The sequence below is a fragment of the Carassius auratus genome, chromosome 43, assembly GCF_003368295.1.
Source record: "Carassius auratus strain Wakin chromosome 43, ASM336829v1, whole genome shotgun sequence".
Classification (NCBI taxonomy): Eukaryota; Metazoa; Chordata; class Actinopteri; order Cypriniformes; family Cyprinidae; genus Carassius; species Carassius auratus.
The window spans coordinates 22,471,897-22,489,179 of NC_039285.1; the positions used below are offsets into that span (position 1 = coordinate 22,471,897).

General features: G+C 35.2%; 1 protein-coding gene across 2 annotated transcripts in view; it reads right to left on the reverse strand.

Annotated features, from left to right (window-relative positions):
- The window catches only part of cd276 (CD276 molecule), a 74,246-nt gene that overhangs the window by 19,017 nt on the left and 37,946 nt on the right, over positions 1-17,283 (reverse strand). For both annotated transcript variants that reach the window (XM_026231419.1, XM_026231420.1), the window contains 3 exons: positions 11,188-11,322; positions 7,974-8,030; positions 1,406-1,443 (listed from right to left, as the gene is read on the reverse strand). In XM_026231419.1, the coding sequence (XP_026087204.1) occupies positions 1,421-1,443; positions 7,974-8,030; positions 11,188-11,322 (215 nt within the window). In that variant the 3' untranslated portion in view covers positions 1,406-1,420. The remainder of the gene's footprint in view (positions 1-1,405; positions 1,444-7,973; positions 8,031-11,187; positions 11,323-17,283) is intronic.

Genomic DNA, 17,283 nt, shown 5'->3' on the forward strand with positions numbered 1-17,283 from the left:
TTTTGTCAGAACACAAACTAATGTCCCAAGACATTAAAAACGCTATGCCAATTTCTCACGAGTGATGGATTAGCTTATTCTTTACACTGTAATTAAGAAGTGAGAGTGGCAGTTAAATATAGTGTGACTTGTTGATGCCAGAGTGTCAGTCTGCCTCCTACATGTCTGGGAAAGCAAACTATGCTGTTTAATTTCCTTGTCTTAGCAACAGGCTGTTCTCTCCCTGTTCTCTCTAACTCCCACTCTTTTTCAAACAGATTTTTTCCTGCAACCTTGTCCCTATACGTTTGCACCTGTGTCAGACTTTGTAATGATTCAAAGGGCTGGTGATTAGCAGTAATCAGGCTTAGCATGGTAGGGCAGAGGAGAGTCCACCGGGCCACTTTAATGACTTGACACTGAAATGAATTTGTCATGGCAACCAGTGACCTGGTGGATATTATTTGTAGCAGAATGTCAAGACTATGGGAACTTCGGAACATCCTTCACAGCATAAAGATAATGACGCTTTATTAAAATGGAGAAAGCTGTAGAGCATGCTGCTCGAAAACACTTGTCACAGACAGGATTGTGTGCCATTCAGAATTGAACTTAAAATGGCATTTAATCACAGATCTACTTCCTGAATTTCAATTGAGGCAGCAGGATACAGAATTGAGAATTTAAGCTGAATTAAAACAAAAAAACTTAAACACTGTAAGGATTTGTAGGAATGACTTTCATTTATCCGTATGAGTTTCCCATAACACACAACATATGGGGCATTTCCATAATCTCTGAAGTATCAAACCTATAGAAATATGTATAATACTGTACATACATAATGTGTGTTTGTAAATTTACATAAATTATTCACAAATATTTTACATTATAAATGCACTGACTTAATTATATATTTGTACAATTCTATAATATATATATATATATATATATATATATATATATATATATATATATATATATATATATATATATATATATATATATATATATATATATATATATATTGTTTTTTTGTTTGTTTTTTTAAGAAGAAATTCTCCATAACTGTATTTGCACATAATATGGGCCATTTCCAGAATCTTTGAAATCACACACACACACACACATATATATATATATATATATATATATATATATATATATTCCTACAATAATACATTAATAATCAAATAAATGGACCATGTTGTTAGGATTTATAATTTGCCAGAATGTTTTAATGTTTTAATAAAACCTGCAACCTTTTTGATAAACTCTTTTTAAATAAAGAGAAGGTGCAGAAAGAAATAACACATTTTCAAAAGTAAATAAATAAAAATAAGACAATTTGTTGAAAATAGAAAAACAGTGTTAGATATACCAGTAAAACAGCAGAGTATCTTGGCCAGAGCTGAATGAGCCTTACCTGTGGTCTCCAGCTTTAGCTCTTTAGAGGTGTTGCAGCTGAAACAAAAAGAGAAGAAAATAGTTTTCTTTAAGGATGTGGAAAAAAAGAAGAGGTAAAGAACTCAAGGCAAGTAAAAAAGCAGTATTGAGCTGGTCTGAGCTAGTAACAACCATCTCAGGCTCATGCTCCCCAGAGAGCAAACTGCAGTCTACACACCCAACATCATTACAACCTGCCCAACACTCAAACACAAGACCTGTGCTTTCAGCTGCTGTTCTGTAGAGGTGACACACAATATGACATTTAACTGTGAGCAAGCAACACAGCACAATACATGTAAACACCAACACACGGCCACACAGAGCCGGATGAATGGAGATCCCTGGGGTGCTCAGCTCAGCTCAGCTGCAATCCCATGTCAGACAGACACGGCATGATTGGCATGAAAAAAAATCTATAATGATGACGTCAATGGAGAACAAATACATAAATAAAAATTACAGCGGGAGAGAATAATGTGTGTTACGTCTTTATAAACATCAGCCATGCAAAACTCATACTATAAGAGTCTGAACGCTTTGAAAAGTGTTATTTTAGTATCACTGATATACTGTTTATGACTTTATTATTTTTTATATATACATTTTTTATTTTAGGTAAAGTTTTATTATTATTTTGTTGTGTGCTTTGTTCATGTTATTAGGTTATTTTCTATATAGTTTTTATTTCTTTACAGTTTTATTTTTCTGACTTATTATTTTTTATTTATTTAATTGACTTTTACTAATTCATCTTAAACTAAACCAAAAAAAATATATATATATAATACGTTAATATCAATAATAACCATGGCTTGGAAAAGTACATGTGCAAGATTTATTTAAATGTTTTATGTAGCAACAATATATTTATTATTTAAATATTAATAATTTTATTTATATATGCAAACCTTATTAAAATGGCATATATACAAAAACCTATATGTTTCTATATTTTTTTGTATATTTTTTTATACATGTTTTTTATATTTACTTTTTTTTGGGATGGATACATGAACATGACATATGTCCAAAAAATGTATTACACATACAGAAACATACACATTTGTATGGGCAAGATATTGTCCTATTTTCAATAGGTTTCATCTATGTTTTTACACACCGCTACATGAACCGGGTCATGGTTCAAGAGATGATCTACATTCACTAATCTGTAGATAATGATTGTATGTTTTAAGATTCGAGGCGACTGCGCTTCTGAATGTTCTGCTCATATATTTGTACGGGGGAGGAACAGCAGCTGAAAAGACTGTAATGTGAGGCTGTTATGAGGTGTGTGTGTGTGTGTGTGTGTGTGTGTGTGGGCGCAGAGCTGATCAGAGTTATTTACAGCAAGTCTTTAAGTCTTTCACACAATTGAAGTTTCGTAATGCTACACATGTAAATAACTAAATGTAATTGTAATAGTGTTCCTGTAGCTCAACTGGTAACGCATTGCGTTAGCAAGCAAGCTAGCGCAAGGTTGGGGGATCGATTCCCCGGGAACACATGATAGGTAAAAATGTATAGCCTAAATGCACTGTAAGTCGCTTTGGATAAAAGCGTCTGCTAAATTCATGCATTTAATTTAATTTAATTTAAAATTTAATTTAATAATAGCTAAAAATACATTGTAGGGGTCAAAATTATCCACTTTTCTTTTATGACAAAAATCAGGATATTAAGTAAAGATCATGTTCCATGAAGATATTTTGTAAAAAAAAAAAATAAAAAAAAAAAATCCTACCGTAAATATATAGTACCTGCATTGCTAAGAACTTCATTTGAATAACTTTAAAGATGATTTTCTCAATATTTAGATTTGTTTGCTCCCTCAGATTCCAGATTTTCAAATATTATCCTCCTAACAAACCATACATCAATGGAAAGATTCAGCTTTCAGATGATGTATAAATCTCAATTTTGAAAAATGTACACTTATGACTGGCTTTGTGCTCCAGTTTAGTTTACATTTTAGTAATTGCAAATCCTTCCTTGAATGGTTTAATTTAATGAATATTTCTCCCCTCAAACTGAAACAGACAATAAATGTGATTAAATGACTTATCCATTGGCTCTAAAAGGCAAGAATAGCATGCTAAGCCTGTCGGTTTTAATCTTTAACAGCTCTGTGATAAAAGCCATCCATCTTTCAGGTTCAGCCTTGAGTGAGGCTGTGAGAGTGAAGACCGTGTCAGTGAGCAGACACTACTGTACGCCTGCGCCAGATCAGGACAATCTTCAGTTTGTTGAAGAGAAAGCAGCAGATGGTGTTTCACACAACGCTGCGTTTTGGTTGCAGGTCCACAACACTGCAGCAGCAGAAAATACAAACTAAATTCAAGTTCTAAAAATTCTGTGTAAGCTGCTAGAGAGGTTTTACGTAGCCGCAAAATGTAAGGAAAAAAGTGTTTCTGATGCAAAAAACAAACCAGGACAGTTAAAATAAAAAATATTTTTTATGGTTTTTTTTGTTTTTTTTTTTACAGGGTTTTACCAGGTTGGATGTGGTAACGATGTTTACAAAATGCCAAAAGTTTGCATGCCAACAACTTTCTTTTATATTTTGCAATTAAATAAGGACATCTGTTGCATTAAGTTTATGAAAGAAAAAAAAAATAGGACCATGCATCTACAACAAACATCATGTTTGCTCAACTCTCAGTGAATCTCTGTGTGCCAAACATCAGATTTTGAGGTGAAACACCTTATAATGACTCGTTAAGAGTGGAAATGAGGGATTCACAGCCTGTCGAAACGTCATCTGACATGTGTCACATGTGAGATATTCATGAGAGCACATCACACACGCACGCCGACACACACACACATCTGTCTCTGCGTCTCTGCCCTCGGCCTTTCTCTCCTCTTTCTCTGACCCTCTTCACCTGCCTGCTTATTAAAATCTCATAGCATTAACTTTGCTGCTCACGGCTGCTCAGGCTGAACAATTCAATCAGACTAAAGGAGTCAAATGAATCTCTAATGGCATTAAAGCCACAGGGGAGCGAGCTGGACTCTGGCCTTCACCTGAGGAGAGAGAGTGAGAGATGGCCGGCAAACGGCACATGGCAGATAGAGTGCAAACCAGTGAGGTGAACAAACAGTGCAGATAAAGATTGTAGTGGAAAAAAAAGTTATTCAGTCTGATTAAAGTGACAAAGCAGTTATTTTATTTGACTGAAGAGGTGGTAGAATGATGTCAGTTCCATGCTGAATGAGGTAGTGATCAGACCAATGCTGCACAAAGTGACTGGTGCATGTCATTGTATGTTAGTGTGGGGTGGAAGGACAAGGGGATGTGGGATCTGGGGGGGGGGGGTCAGAAGAGGACTGGTGGGCAAGTTCGGGAGCGAGTTCAGCTGCAATCCTTCAGTCTGCTGGTCCTGGCCTGGAGACTCCGCAGTCTCCTCCCTGATGGCAGCAGACTCAAGAAGCTGTGTGATGGGTGGGTGGGATCACCTGCGATCCAGAGGGCTTTGTGAGTGAGACGTGTTCCATAAATGTGCTGGAGGAAGGGGAGAGAGACACCAAAGATCTTCTCAGCTGCTCTCACTATGCGTTGCAGAGTCTTTCGGCAGGACACCTTGCAGGCTCCATACCACACAGTGATGCAGCTCGTCAGGATGCTCTCGATGGTCCCTCTGTAGAGGGTGTACATGATGGGGGCCGGGGCTGTGGCTCTCCTCAGTTTGCGGAGGAAGTAGAGACGCTGCTGTGATTTCTTGGCCAGTGCTTCTTTGTTTTCAGTCCAGGAGATGTCCTCTGTGATGTGCACACCCAGGAACTTGGTGCTGCTCACTCTCTCCACAGTCGCACCGTTGATGGTCAGAGGAACGTGCTGAGTGTGTGCTCTCCTGAAGTCTACAACAATCTCCTTCATCTTCTCCACGTTCAGAGAGAGATTGTTGTCACTGCACCACCCGGCCAGGCGGCTCACCTCGCTCCTGTAGTTTGTCTCATCTTTGTTGCTAATGAGACCCACCACAGTCATGTCATCCACAAACTTAATGAAGAGGTTGGAGCTGTGTGACGGTGTGCAGTCGTGGGTCAGCAGAGTGAAGAGGAGGGGGCTCAGCACACATCCTTGGGGGGCACCAGTGTTCAGTGTGATGGTGCTGGATGTGTTGCTGCCGACCCGTACTGCCTGAGGTCTTCCAGTCAGAAAGTCCAACAGCCAGTTGCACAGCGAAGTGTTGAGCCCCAGCTGACTCAGTTTGTAGATGAGCTGTTGAGGGATGATTGTGTTGAATGCTGAACTGAAGTCTACGAACAGCATTCTGATGTATGAGTACTTTTTGCCCAGATGGGTGAGTGCTGAGTGGACGGCAGTTGCGATGGCATCATCGTTCGACCGGTTGGACCGATATGCAAACTGGAAGGGGTCCAGGGAGGGGGGGCAGACTTGATGTGGTGCATGACTAGCCGTTCAAAGCACTTCATGAGGACGGTAGTCATTGAAGCAGGATGGAGATGGCTTCTTCGGGACTGGAATGATGGTGGTAGTTTTGAAACATGTGGGAACAACAGCCTGACTCAGTGAGATGTTGAAAATGTCTGTGAAGACATCAGTGAGTTCTGCTGCACAGTCTCCCAGTACACGCCCAGGGATGTTGTCAGGACCCGGAGCTTTGCGGGCATTGATCCTGCTGAAGGATCTCCTCACGCTGTCTGGGGTCAGAGTCATCACCTGGTCACCGGGAAGAGGTGGAGTCTTCTGTGCAATGGTGCTGTTTTGTTGCTCAAAGCGAGCGAAGAAGGTGTTCAGCTCGTTCAGCAGAGAGATGTTGTCGTCACAGGTCCGCGGTGGGGGCACTGTCAGTGGAGTTATTGTATGTGGCAGCCTGCGTAAACATGTCCCAGTCAGTTGTGTTGAAGCAGTCCTGAAGAACCTCTGACGATTCTTCTGGCCACACTTGAATCAGTTTTTGAACTGGTTTGGCGACTTTAATGAGCGGTCTGTATGCAGGCATTAGTATAACAATGATGTGATCTGAGGTTCCAAGGTGGGGGGGGGGGCTTTGTAAGCTCATCTTTGTGTGGTGTAAACAAAGTCCAAAATTGTATTACCTCGTGTTGGAAAGTTAATGTGTTGGTATATTTTTGGAAACAATCTTTAAGTCAGCATAGTTGAAATCCCCAGCTATGATGAGAAAAGCATCGGGGTGTGCTGTTTGCTGCTCACTGATGTGTTGGTACAGTCCATTTAGTGCGTCATTCCTGTTGCTGATGATGTTGAATGGGGGAATGTACACTGAAATGAGCAGTATAGCAGTATATTCCCTCGGCAGATAGAACGTTCGGCACTTAATAATTATAAACTCCACCAGGGGTGAGCAGTGTTTGCTGATCACAACAGTATCGCGGCACCACGCGTCACTGATGCAAACTGAGGTTTTTCCTCCCGCGACGAGAGCTCGGTCCGCTCGATAGCACGTCAGCTGGTCAAACTGAATAGCGCAGTCTGGAACGCTGTTGCTGAGCCATGCTTCATGTGAACACAAAAACACAACAGTCTCTTACAGTCCTCGGAGTTGAACCTAAGTACGAACGAATGTAGTCCAGTTTATTGTCCAAAGAGTGTACGTTAGCCAGTATGATGGTGGGTATAGATGGCTTGTGTGGGTTAGCCGTTAGCCTAGCCTGGATACCTCCACGCTTCCCCCTCTTCTGCTTCCTCTCACACCGCTTGTGGCGTCTCCGCTGTGGGCAAGATGCCGCAGTAGGGGTCGGTGATGGTGAAGGCCTCCGTAGCAGACTGAGATCCCGCAGCTTTTCTGCGTGCGCAGAGTTTAACTGTAAAAATGCGGTTCTGTCGACATCCAGTAGAAACTCACGACTGTATGCGCGCTTAAAGATGCGAAAACACCGTTCTGACGGGACAGAGAGAAGCCGCTGCATGTGGACGTGCCGCAATCTTGAGAACCTACATATAATATATATATATATATTAAATATGGATTTCAACTGAAAGAGTTTTGAAAGAGTCCTATTAATACACTCTTCACGTTAGTTTCGCATTTACCAGTCAAATCAGTGAAATATTACTACAGTTTAAAATAAATGTCTTCTATTTGACATTATTTTAAAATATAATGTATGTCTGTGACATTAAGGATATTTATAATGTTAAAAAAGATTTATATTTCAAGTAAATGCTGTTCTTTCTGTGAATCCTGTAAAATAAAATGCATCACAGTTTCCACAAAAATATTGAGCAGCACAACTGTGTTCAACGTTGATAATAATCAGAAATGTTTCTTGAGCAGTAAATCATCATATTATTCAGATTTCTGAAGATCATGTGACACTGAAGACTGGAGGAATGATGCTCAAAATACAGCGGAGCATCACAGAAATAAATTACACTTTAACACAGATTCACACAGAAAACAGATACTTGAAATTGTAATATTATTTAAAAAATTTTTTTACAGTTTTTGATTAAATAATTGCAGCTCAGGTGAGCAGAAGCGACTTATTTCAAAAGCATTAAAAATCTTCTCAATTCGTAACTTTAAGTACACATTTCTACAAAAGCCTCTGACCTGATGATTTGGCTTCTTCTAATTCTTTGGCTTCCTCGAGTTCTTTGGCTTCTTCCTCTGTAAAGAGAAAACGGATGAGAGGGAATGAGTTTCCAGTCTCCAAACACAGACACAGTTCAGGAAGATCTGAAAATGTCTCAATGTGCTAACAAGGAAATCCGTGTGAAAAGATCAAGACTCGTTAAGCAAGCTTTCCAAAGAGATGTAGTCTGCTCTAAAACACACTAGATGTGGAACCACACACTCACATAGCCAATAAAAACACAATTATGACAAGATCAACATAGTTTTTATATGAAATTTACGAAAAATGCAAATGTGCTATGCAACATGCGTCACCCAGTGTTATTTTAGTATGACATTTTATTATACTTTTTATTAATATTTTTTTCTGTATTATGTGTTTTTTTATACCTATATATTTTTTTATTATTGTATATAATTTTTTAATAACCCTGTGGCTATGTCTGATTTTTAAAAATACATTTTAGTAAAATAAATAAATATTTTAAATAGATTTAAAATGAATGAATAAATAAAAATCCATGGTTTCTCTTTTTCTGTATGCACAGTATCTAACAGTACCACAGAAGTGAGTATAAAGAGCATATAAAATAAATCTAACAGAATTTTAACATTAAATCTTTCTATATAATATTTTTGAGCTGTAAACTGCTGAATGAGGACAATTTGAGATTCACACCTTTTAGAAAATATGGTTATCAAACCCAAACTAAGGGTTTCACATTATTGATATTGATGTCTTGACAATATTCTGGGTCTGCTGTTGAGAGATGAATGAATGGAAACACTGAAGAGGAGCAGAACTAATGGAAAGCCCTTTATGAGGGTTAAGGGTTTTGCTATTTAAAAAAAAAAAAAGAAAAAAAATGTTTTACTTTTAATTTTAGTTACATTTTCAGCAATTCTGTTGTGCATTTATTTATCTATCTATCTATCAAATTATTTACTTTTTATTTGCATGAATACATTCAAGTATTTATTATGTATTTATGCAAATAAAAAGTAAATAATTTGCATTTATATTTATATAAAATAAATATTTTCCAAATTCATTAATGTTTTCATTCTATAGATAGAATATATATATATATATATATATATATATATATATATATATATATATATATATATATATATATATATATATATATATATATAAACACACAAACATAGGTTTCATAAAAATAAAAATATAGCAAATATTATTTAAAATATTAAGTGTAATTATTTATTTTAAAGAAATGTTATTTTAATCTATTTATATAATTACACAAATATTTATGGTGCCTATTATTTAAACGATTCAATTTAATTATTTTATTAAATTATTTTATTTGATCTAGTAATATAATTACAAATATTTATATTTGTTCATTGTTTACAAAAACATTTTAATATAATGCATATTATTTAAACTATTAAATTGAATTAAATAAATAATTTACATAACTATACAAATATTTATATTTATATTTTTATCTTACTGTAACTATTTTACATAATTATATATAAATATTTATATTTATCTGTTTACTATTAACATGCAATTAATTAAATAATTAATGTTCCAATAAACCAAGCAAAAATAAAAAAATAAAAAAAATCTATATTAAGCTAAGGTGTTAAGCATTTATGCAGTTTTAGCTGATCACATGTTCTCAGGTAAGATCCAGACGTGAACAAGTCTAATTAGAGTCCAGTTAAAGTGCCAAACGTCAGCTCAGAAGCCTGGAGACTGATCTGAATCCTGCAGAAAGAGCCGCTTTATTTGCTTTATTTCATTTCATTCCATTCCGCTGTTTGCTGCGGTTCTTCTTCCAGATATTCACTCTCTCTCTCCGTCTCTTGCAGATGCAGATGTGTTTTGAAAGCCCAGGGGTCCCGTGCAGCGCTGCAATGACCTTTATTTAAATGTCTCCTGCTCCACACACAGATCAGAGCAATGCTCGTCCCTTCACACGACCGCTGAAGCCTCCACACATCAGTCATTTCAACCTCCAGGTTCTGCGCTCCCTCGTTACGCAGCGAGACTAATTATCTGGCGGCGCTAATGAACTTCAGGAGGAGAGAGAACTGGACTCAGAAACTACAAACTGTGTGCAGCGTGAGAGTTTGCTCATTATTACTGATGCCACAGACCCCCAGACATGATTATTATTCCCTCCAGACAGACCTCCCTACTAAAATCAAAGCACATATGTACACTTTTATGTGTAAAATAAATAAATAAATAAATAAAAACTTCTGGATATTTACTTTCTATTAAGCTGACATGATGTCTTTTTTATACTCACCATTATAGCACTGATGGATGAAGCATGCAGCTAAAAAGAGACAAACTATGGCTGTTTAACCATTTTGAGCAATCTCATGATTTAGCTTTTTTTTTTTTTTTGATAATTTATTTAAAATTATATTTATATATTTATTTATATTTCAATTATGTATATATTATATTACTATATTTACTACTATATTTATTTTTAAAACGCATTATTTACCATTAATATTGTAATATTAATTTATATTATGGTTTATAATTTTTTATTACACAATTAAATACATTTTGCAAATATATATATATATATATATATATATATATATATATATATATATATATATATATATAAATTAAATATGATATATTTTATGTAAAATAAGTAAATGTGTGTGAGTGTGTGTGTGTGTGTGTTGAGTCTAATGATAAATATAAAATAAAACAAACAAACAAATAAATAAATACTGGAAAAAATATACACTTCCTATTAAGCTGACATTATCTCTTTGATTTACATTTAACATTGTTTTTATTATTTATTTTTCATTTACTGTTATAAATATAATTTATTATTTTTATATTTAATTATTTATTGCTAATATTGTAGTATGATTTATTTATTATTTTAAATTACATAAATTAGTTTTAAGATAATATTATTAATTCTAAATTATTATATATAAATCAAATAAAATTAAATAAATAAATGTTAACACACACACACACACACACATTAATCTGAGCCTCTAGGAGCAAAGACTTATGTGTTTGACTTTGACGCTCGTGATTAGAAAGTCTTGTGTAGCCAGAACTGTGCAGTGGCATGAACTTTGACCTCTGGACGTTTAAAGCGACCAGCTGCAGCTGGTTTAGTGGTTTAATATGAGATAACAGACATGATGTGTTGCTCACCTGCTCTCATCTCCTCGCAGCTCTCTCTGATCTTCCTGCGACAGACGACGGTCAGAGCCACCAGCAGAGCCAGCAAACACACGGCCAGAGCCACGGTCAGCCACAGCGCCAGCGGAGGGAAGCCCAGAGCCTGACCTGCACACCGGACGACACACAGACACATCGCCATCATCAAACACTCATCATCATCACAGACGCTGCTGTAACATACTGTATCCACGGCATGCCACTCATTTATCTATCAATCCACTATCAATGCCACAGACCGCATTACCAATCAAATATCACAAGAAGATAGATACTGTGGAGAAAACAGCTGATCACAGACATTTAATGGAGATTTAAAGCCATCATGGATAATATTTGACAGAACTGAGCAGAAAATGATCAGAGCTCCTCTTCGTCATTCATCAACAGCATTTACAGTCTTTTAGCAGCTTTTAACTCCAGCACATTTGGAAAGAACGTCACACAAACCCATCGTTTGAAATCTCACATTACTCTCATTATTTAGTGTGAAATAAACCACTCACACTCCTTCAACAGACGACTGCTGTAATCATGGTACATTAATGACAGGCGTCAATACAATGAAGTAAATGTAAAACAGTAAAACTTAAATAATCATCTTTATTCTTATAATAATATATTTTTATGTTTTCAATCTGGAGCCTATAAAAAATACGTTAGTGTTTTTAGCAGAGAATTTCACTTTTAATTCAATCTGGTACTTGTTGTTGTTGTTGTTGTTTACAGGCAATTTCTGAATGAAAATGGTTTCCTAGTGTTTTAAAAGTAAATAAGTATTTATTTATTTTTTTGTATATTTTGTATTTTGTAGGTCAGATACCAAAAAAACATTAAAAATAGTAATAAATAAACAGAAATAACATGAAAATAGTACAACAAATAAATATAAATTAATTAAATACAAAACAAAGCAAGTAATAAAATAAAATAATAAAATAAAATAATGAAAGAATAATACAAAAATAATTAAAATGAATGAAATACATATAAAACAACATAGAATTAAAAAAAAACAATAAGACAAAATAAAATGAATTGCAAATTAAACTGAATGAAACAAAGTAAGTATAAAATAAAGAAAATAAAATAATAAAAGGACAAAAATCACAATTAAATTAAACAAAAATATAATAAAACAATAGAAGAGGGCAAAATACAATAAAGTAACAAAATAATGAAATAGAAATGCTTAAAATAGTAATAAAAAAACTATCAAAAATAAAATAAAATTAGTCAAAAATTATTAAAATGAATGAAATACAAATAAAATAATATAATAAAAAACTAACAATAAGAAAAACTAACAAAAGTCTCTAATGCTGAAAACACTCCACTCTTGGCTCTTGAACTTGAATAATGAGCATATATATATATATATATATATATATATCAGCATCCTTCTCGCAGCCAAAAGATGAAGATAGACTGGACACAAATGTGACGGGCAGTAATTGTGAACACTTAGAAATCAATACTACAGCTTGTGGTTTATTAACGTCTCTGAGTGCTGTCCATGTAAGTATCAGCTCAAACATGCTAGGTTTCAAAAAGGTCAATAACAAAGCAAAGCAAAGCGGAGAAATCTGGCTTTATTTCCCCCGGTAACACACAGACAGAGATGATCTGACAGAGGACGTACGTGGATGTAGAGATGAAGATCTGTTATCATTTGCAGAAGTGCAGAGAAAGCTGCTGAAGACACTCTCTGTATGTTTCAAACCCTCTCCTAAAGGTTAACAGGACAGCTCATTCAATTCACCGCTATTTATTTCTCTTTTTTTGTGCCAGACGAGCTGCACGAGATGAAAGTGTGATGTGCTCCTCCACACAGACACCAATCAGACTCGTCAGCGCTCATTAAACACTCAGAGTTTGATTCAGACACCGGGCAGATGCTCAGGAAATGACAGAACTGGACGGATCTCTTCTGAACAGACACGAAACATCATGTTGTTAGGACAAAGAAGGCAAAACTGGATGATTTGAGCATTGTTTTGCCGTATTTCTGCTCTGGCTGTCTGAAGAACCAAAGCACTGACTAATCATATCATATCATATATTATATTATATTATATTATATTATATTATATTATATTATATTATATTGGGCCTCACAGGCATGTTTATGTCTCAAATTGTAGGTAGAAGAATTATATAACCATCTATGATTTTCTATGACAGCTAGGATGCAAATAAAATAACAATAACATAAAATGAAAAAAAAAAATGAAATTACAAATAAAATTAGGCAAAACTAAATAAAATTACAACAAAAAGACAAATTAAAATTAAAAAAAAAAAAATTATGTATTTTACATTTTTATACGAAAATAACTACAACTAAAAACTATATAAACATATTTAAAATAAATAAATAAATAAATGCACAATTAAAAATACATAAGATCAATTAAAAATACATAAGATAAATGAAATGAAAACAAAATAAAAAAATGTAACCCTCTGAGGTCTAAGGGTATTTTGGGGCCTGGAGAAGTTTTGTCATGCACTGACATTTGTGCTTTTTTTAGTTTCTCATACACATCTAAATGGGTAAAGTCTAATCTCACTGTAATCAGCACAAACTGGGCTATAATAATATATGAGCAGCATGTGTGTACATGATTGAAATGAGTTTTTGTTTCTAAAAGGCATATGCGAGTAGGCATCAACTATCATTAATATCATTGTGATTTACACCTGAGAAGACAAAGACCTGCATAATGAGCTGCATAATGAGCTGCATAATGAGATGCATAATGAGCCTTTCAGTCAGCTGTGTCACTGAGAGGGAGGAGTTACAAGAAAGAATGTGAGGACAAAATAAATCTATAAATTTTACAGTTTATTAAGAATATATTTAATTATCCCACAACATAATTTAATATCCACTTGCAAGTGCAGTTAAACAGTTTATTAGGAACAAACAAAGCTGACTTTCAAACTAATTTTTTTGCATCATTACTCCAGTCACACAATCCTTCAGAAATCCTTTTAACAACAAAAAAAAAAAAATCATTTATTGTTATTATCATTATTATTGTTGTTATCAATGTTGAAAAGAGCTGATAATATGTGTTTCAGGTTTTTTTAAAATTGAAAAATAAATTGAAATAAATTGAAAGAACAGCATTGTTTGTTACATTTGTTACAGTTATCTTTATTTGTTACATTTATATTATTTACATCAAGCTTGGTATAGTACTGTATATTGTTATTGAAACTTCATAATATTTCACTTGATTATTCATTAGTTCAGGAACTATAGTTTGGAAAAAGTCTTACTAGTCAAGCTTTCTATAGATATATCTCTCATGTGTCTTTGTTGAGTATTAACAGAGTTACAGTTCATATTAATGACGTGTTTGTACATGACGATCAGCACAGACAATGGCTGCAGACAGCGCACCTTGTTTGTTATCTTTATTTTATAAAAGCACAAAGTTTTGTTGTTATGTCTTTATACAAACAAAACAAAAGAAAACTCTTTACAGATTCGATTGATGTATTGCTCTTATCTGTACGATCAAAACTGAAAGTGTAATTGAAGTTCTTTTCAGGGTTATCAGGAGAAAATGCCTCATAACGTGTATACGTGTTAATCGAGGGTTAAATAAATAAAATACGAACATAGACCAACAGTTCCTTGATTTAGATGAACTCTTTTTGTACCTAGCACATAGCACATTAATTAAACAACGGAGAGGACGTTTGATCGCTTCTATTAGGACCGTCATAATTCTTTATGAGATCCTCTAGTGTTTCTGTAAGCACACACACACAATACTTTACTTTATTTACACAAATGGGGTTAGAGTTTTTCCTGCTGTGAATCCCGATCTAATCCATATAACTGTATTCTCTCTCTGGCTGAAGGTGTCCTGATGAAGATAAATGTTGTGAAAGTCGAGCATTTCAGCGCTGTTGTCCCTAAAGGCCTGTAGGCTCATATTTCTCTCTTACTATTGTTTGATGATGTGATTTTCCTTCCCTCTGTTATAGATATATCCCAAACGTCTCTCATCACCCATCATCTTCCTCTGGAAGCCCTTATTCATCTCGTTCTCAGCTGCCAAAGACACACAAGGACGAACGCACATCTCGCTCTCACCTGCAACACTTCCTCAAGCGTCCGGACTCTGTTCCTATCGCTCACATCACAACATCAGTCTCCAGTGCTGCAGTTTAGACACTGGACGGAGAAATGACCATCACTCCCTCACCGAAGTAGTTTTTTATATCTCACTGCTCTATAAAGATTGTAAAATATCAAGCTCAGAGGTGATTGAAAACATTGCAAACTTGCAAAAAAGTAAAAAATGACGCTACAATAAATAACCACTCTATTGTAAACTGTTGGAAGTGGAACTATGTGAACTTCTGTGATTTTCAACAATGGCCAAACTAATGCCACTGGGACACACAGGGAATAGAATAGAATAGAATAGAATAGAATAGAATAGAATAGAATAGAATAGAATAAAATATTATTAAATTAACTTAAAAAAATTATTACAATAAATAAATGAAAATAAAATAATGCATTTAATTAAACCAAAACAAATAAAATAAGACAACAATTTTATTTAATTAAAAAAAAAAAAAACTAAATAAAATTTTAAAATGATGTTACAACATAAAACTATCGTATCACTATTGTATTGTATCACAAATTGATTTATTGCAGAGACAGAGCTATATATATACATACACACAAAATAATTTAATTAAATTAAAAAAATGAATAAAAAATAATAAAATAATATAGAACAAAATAAAAAATAACAAAATAAATTAAACATAAAAATAAATGCAATTTATATCAAATAGCAAGATCACACACACACACATTTTGAGATTGAAACTGTATAGGTTATCGTGATAAACTCACTTTAGGGAGCAAATGAACGGTACAGTATTTTATGGGAATCTATTAACGCTTGTTTCTGAACGATGCGCCTCCCATGGCAACCGCGGGAGTTCCAGGCTCCGCCCCTCCACTCAGACCAGCTTCACTTCTACTGTTGCTCTGCTTTCATCTGTGAAACACCTCCCAGCCTAACCTCTCCTGATACCGCTGATCAAAGCTAGCGCTCGCTCCTTTTACCCGCCGCAGAGAGAGTCACAGCGATACAATACTGAGGCCACGAGGAGAAGAAAGACCCGAGACAAGCCTCAGACGAGCCTCGTGCTGAGCAGGAGGACCGACACTAACACAGCCAAGTACAAGACCGGTGAGACTGAGGCAGACAGACGGGCCCAAGTTCTGTCATCATTTATTCACCTCCCCTAGTCAATGCCATATATGTTCTTTCTCCAAGGAAACACCAAAGGAGATCTCAGACAGAACATCCAGACAATGATAATCTGGGTTTCTGGTTGCACTTTTCTAATTGCCATGTGACACACAAGAACCAATAGTGTTCGCCATTAAAGAAATAGTTCAGTCAATAATGGAAATGTGCTCACACTCAGACCATCCGAGATCAGGATGAGTGTGTTTCTTCATCAGGTTTGTAGAAATGTAGCATTGCATCAGTGTCTCATCAGTGGATGCTCCAGTCCATCAGTTAACATCTGGAGAAGTATAACGCTGTGCAGATTTCTCTCCTGATTCAGACAGAACACTTTTTCACTGGAGGAAGTGTTATTCTGGATTATAGACTCTATGTGTTTGAGTTAAAATCATCTTAATGCTGGATGTGTTTCAGGTTTTGTCTTCTCCAGATGTTCACTGATGGACTGGAGTGCTGTGGATTATTGGGATGTTTTTTATCAGCTGTTTGGACTCATCCATTGCTGTAAATATTGGCAGTCATTATAAGGACGATAACAATCTTAAAGAGTTCATCGGATGGTATGTTAATTTATACAAGCTATATTTTTTTTAATCTCTTTAAATCCATTACCCCTTTTTCAAATCAAGCTGATCTCAGATGCCTGTGTGATGTCATACAGACAGGCCCCTCCCACAATAGTTTGATTGACAGTAGCGTTTCAACACAGACTGGACTGGTGTCTTATCTTAGCTCCGCCCCCTGAGTGACTGTCATCAGTCCTCCAGTG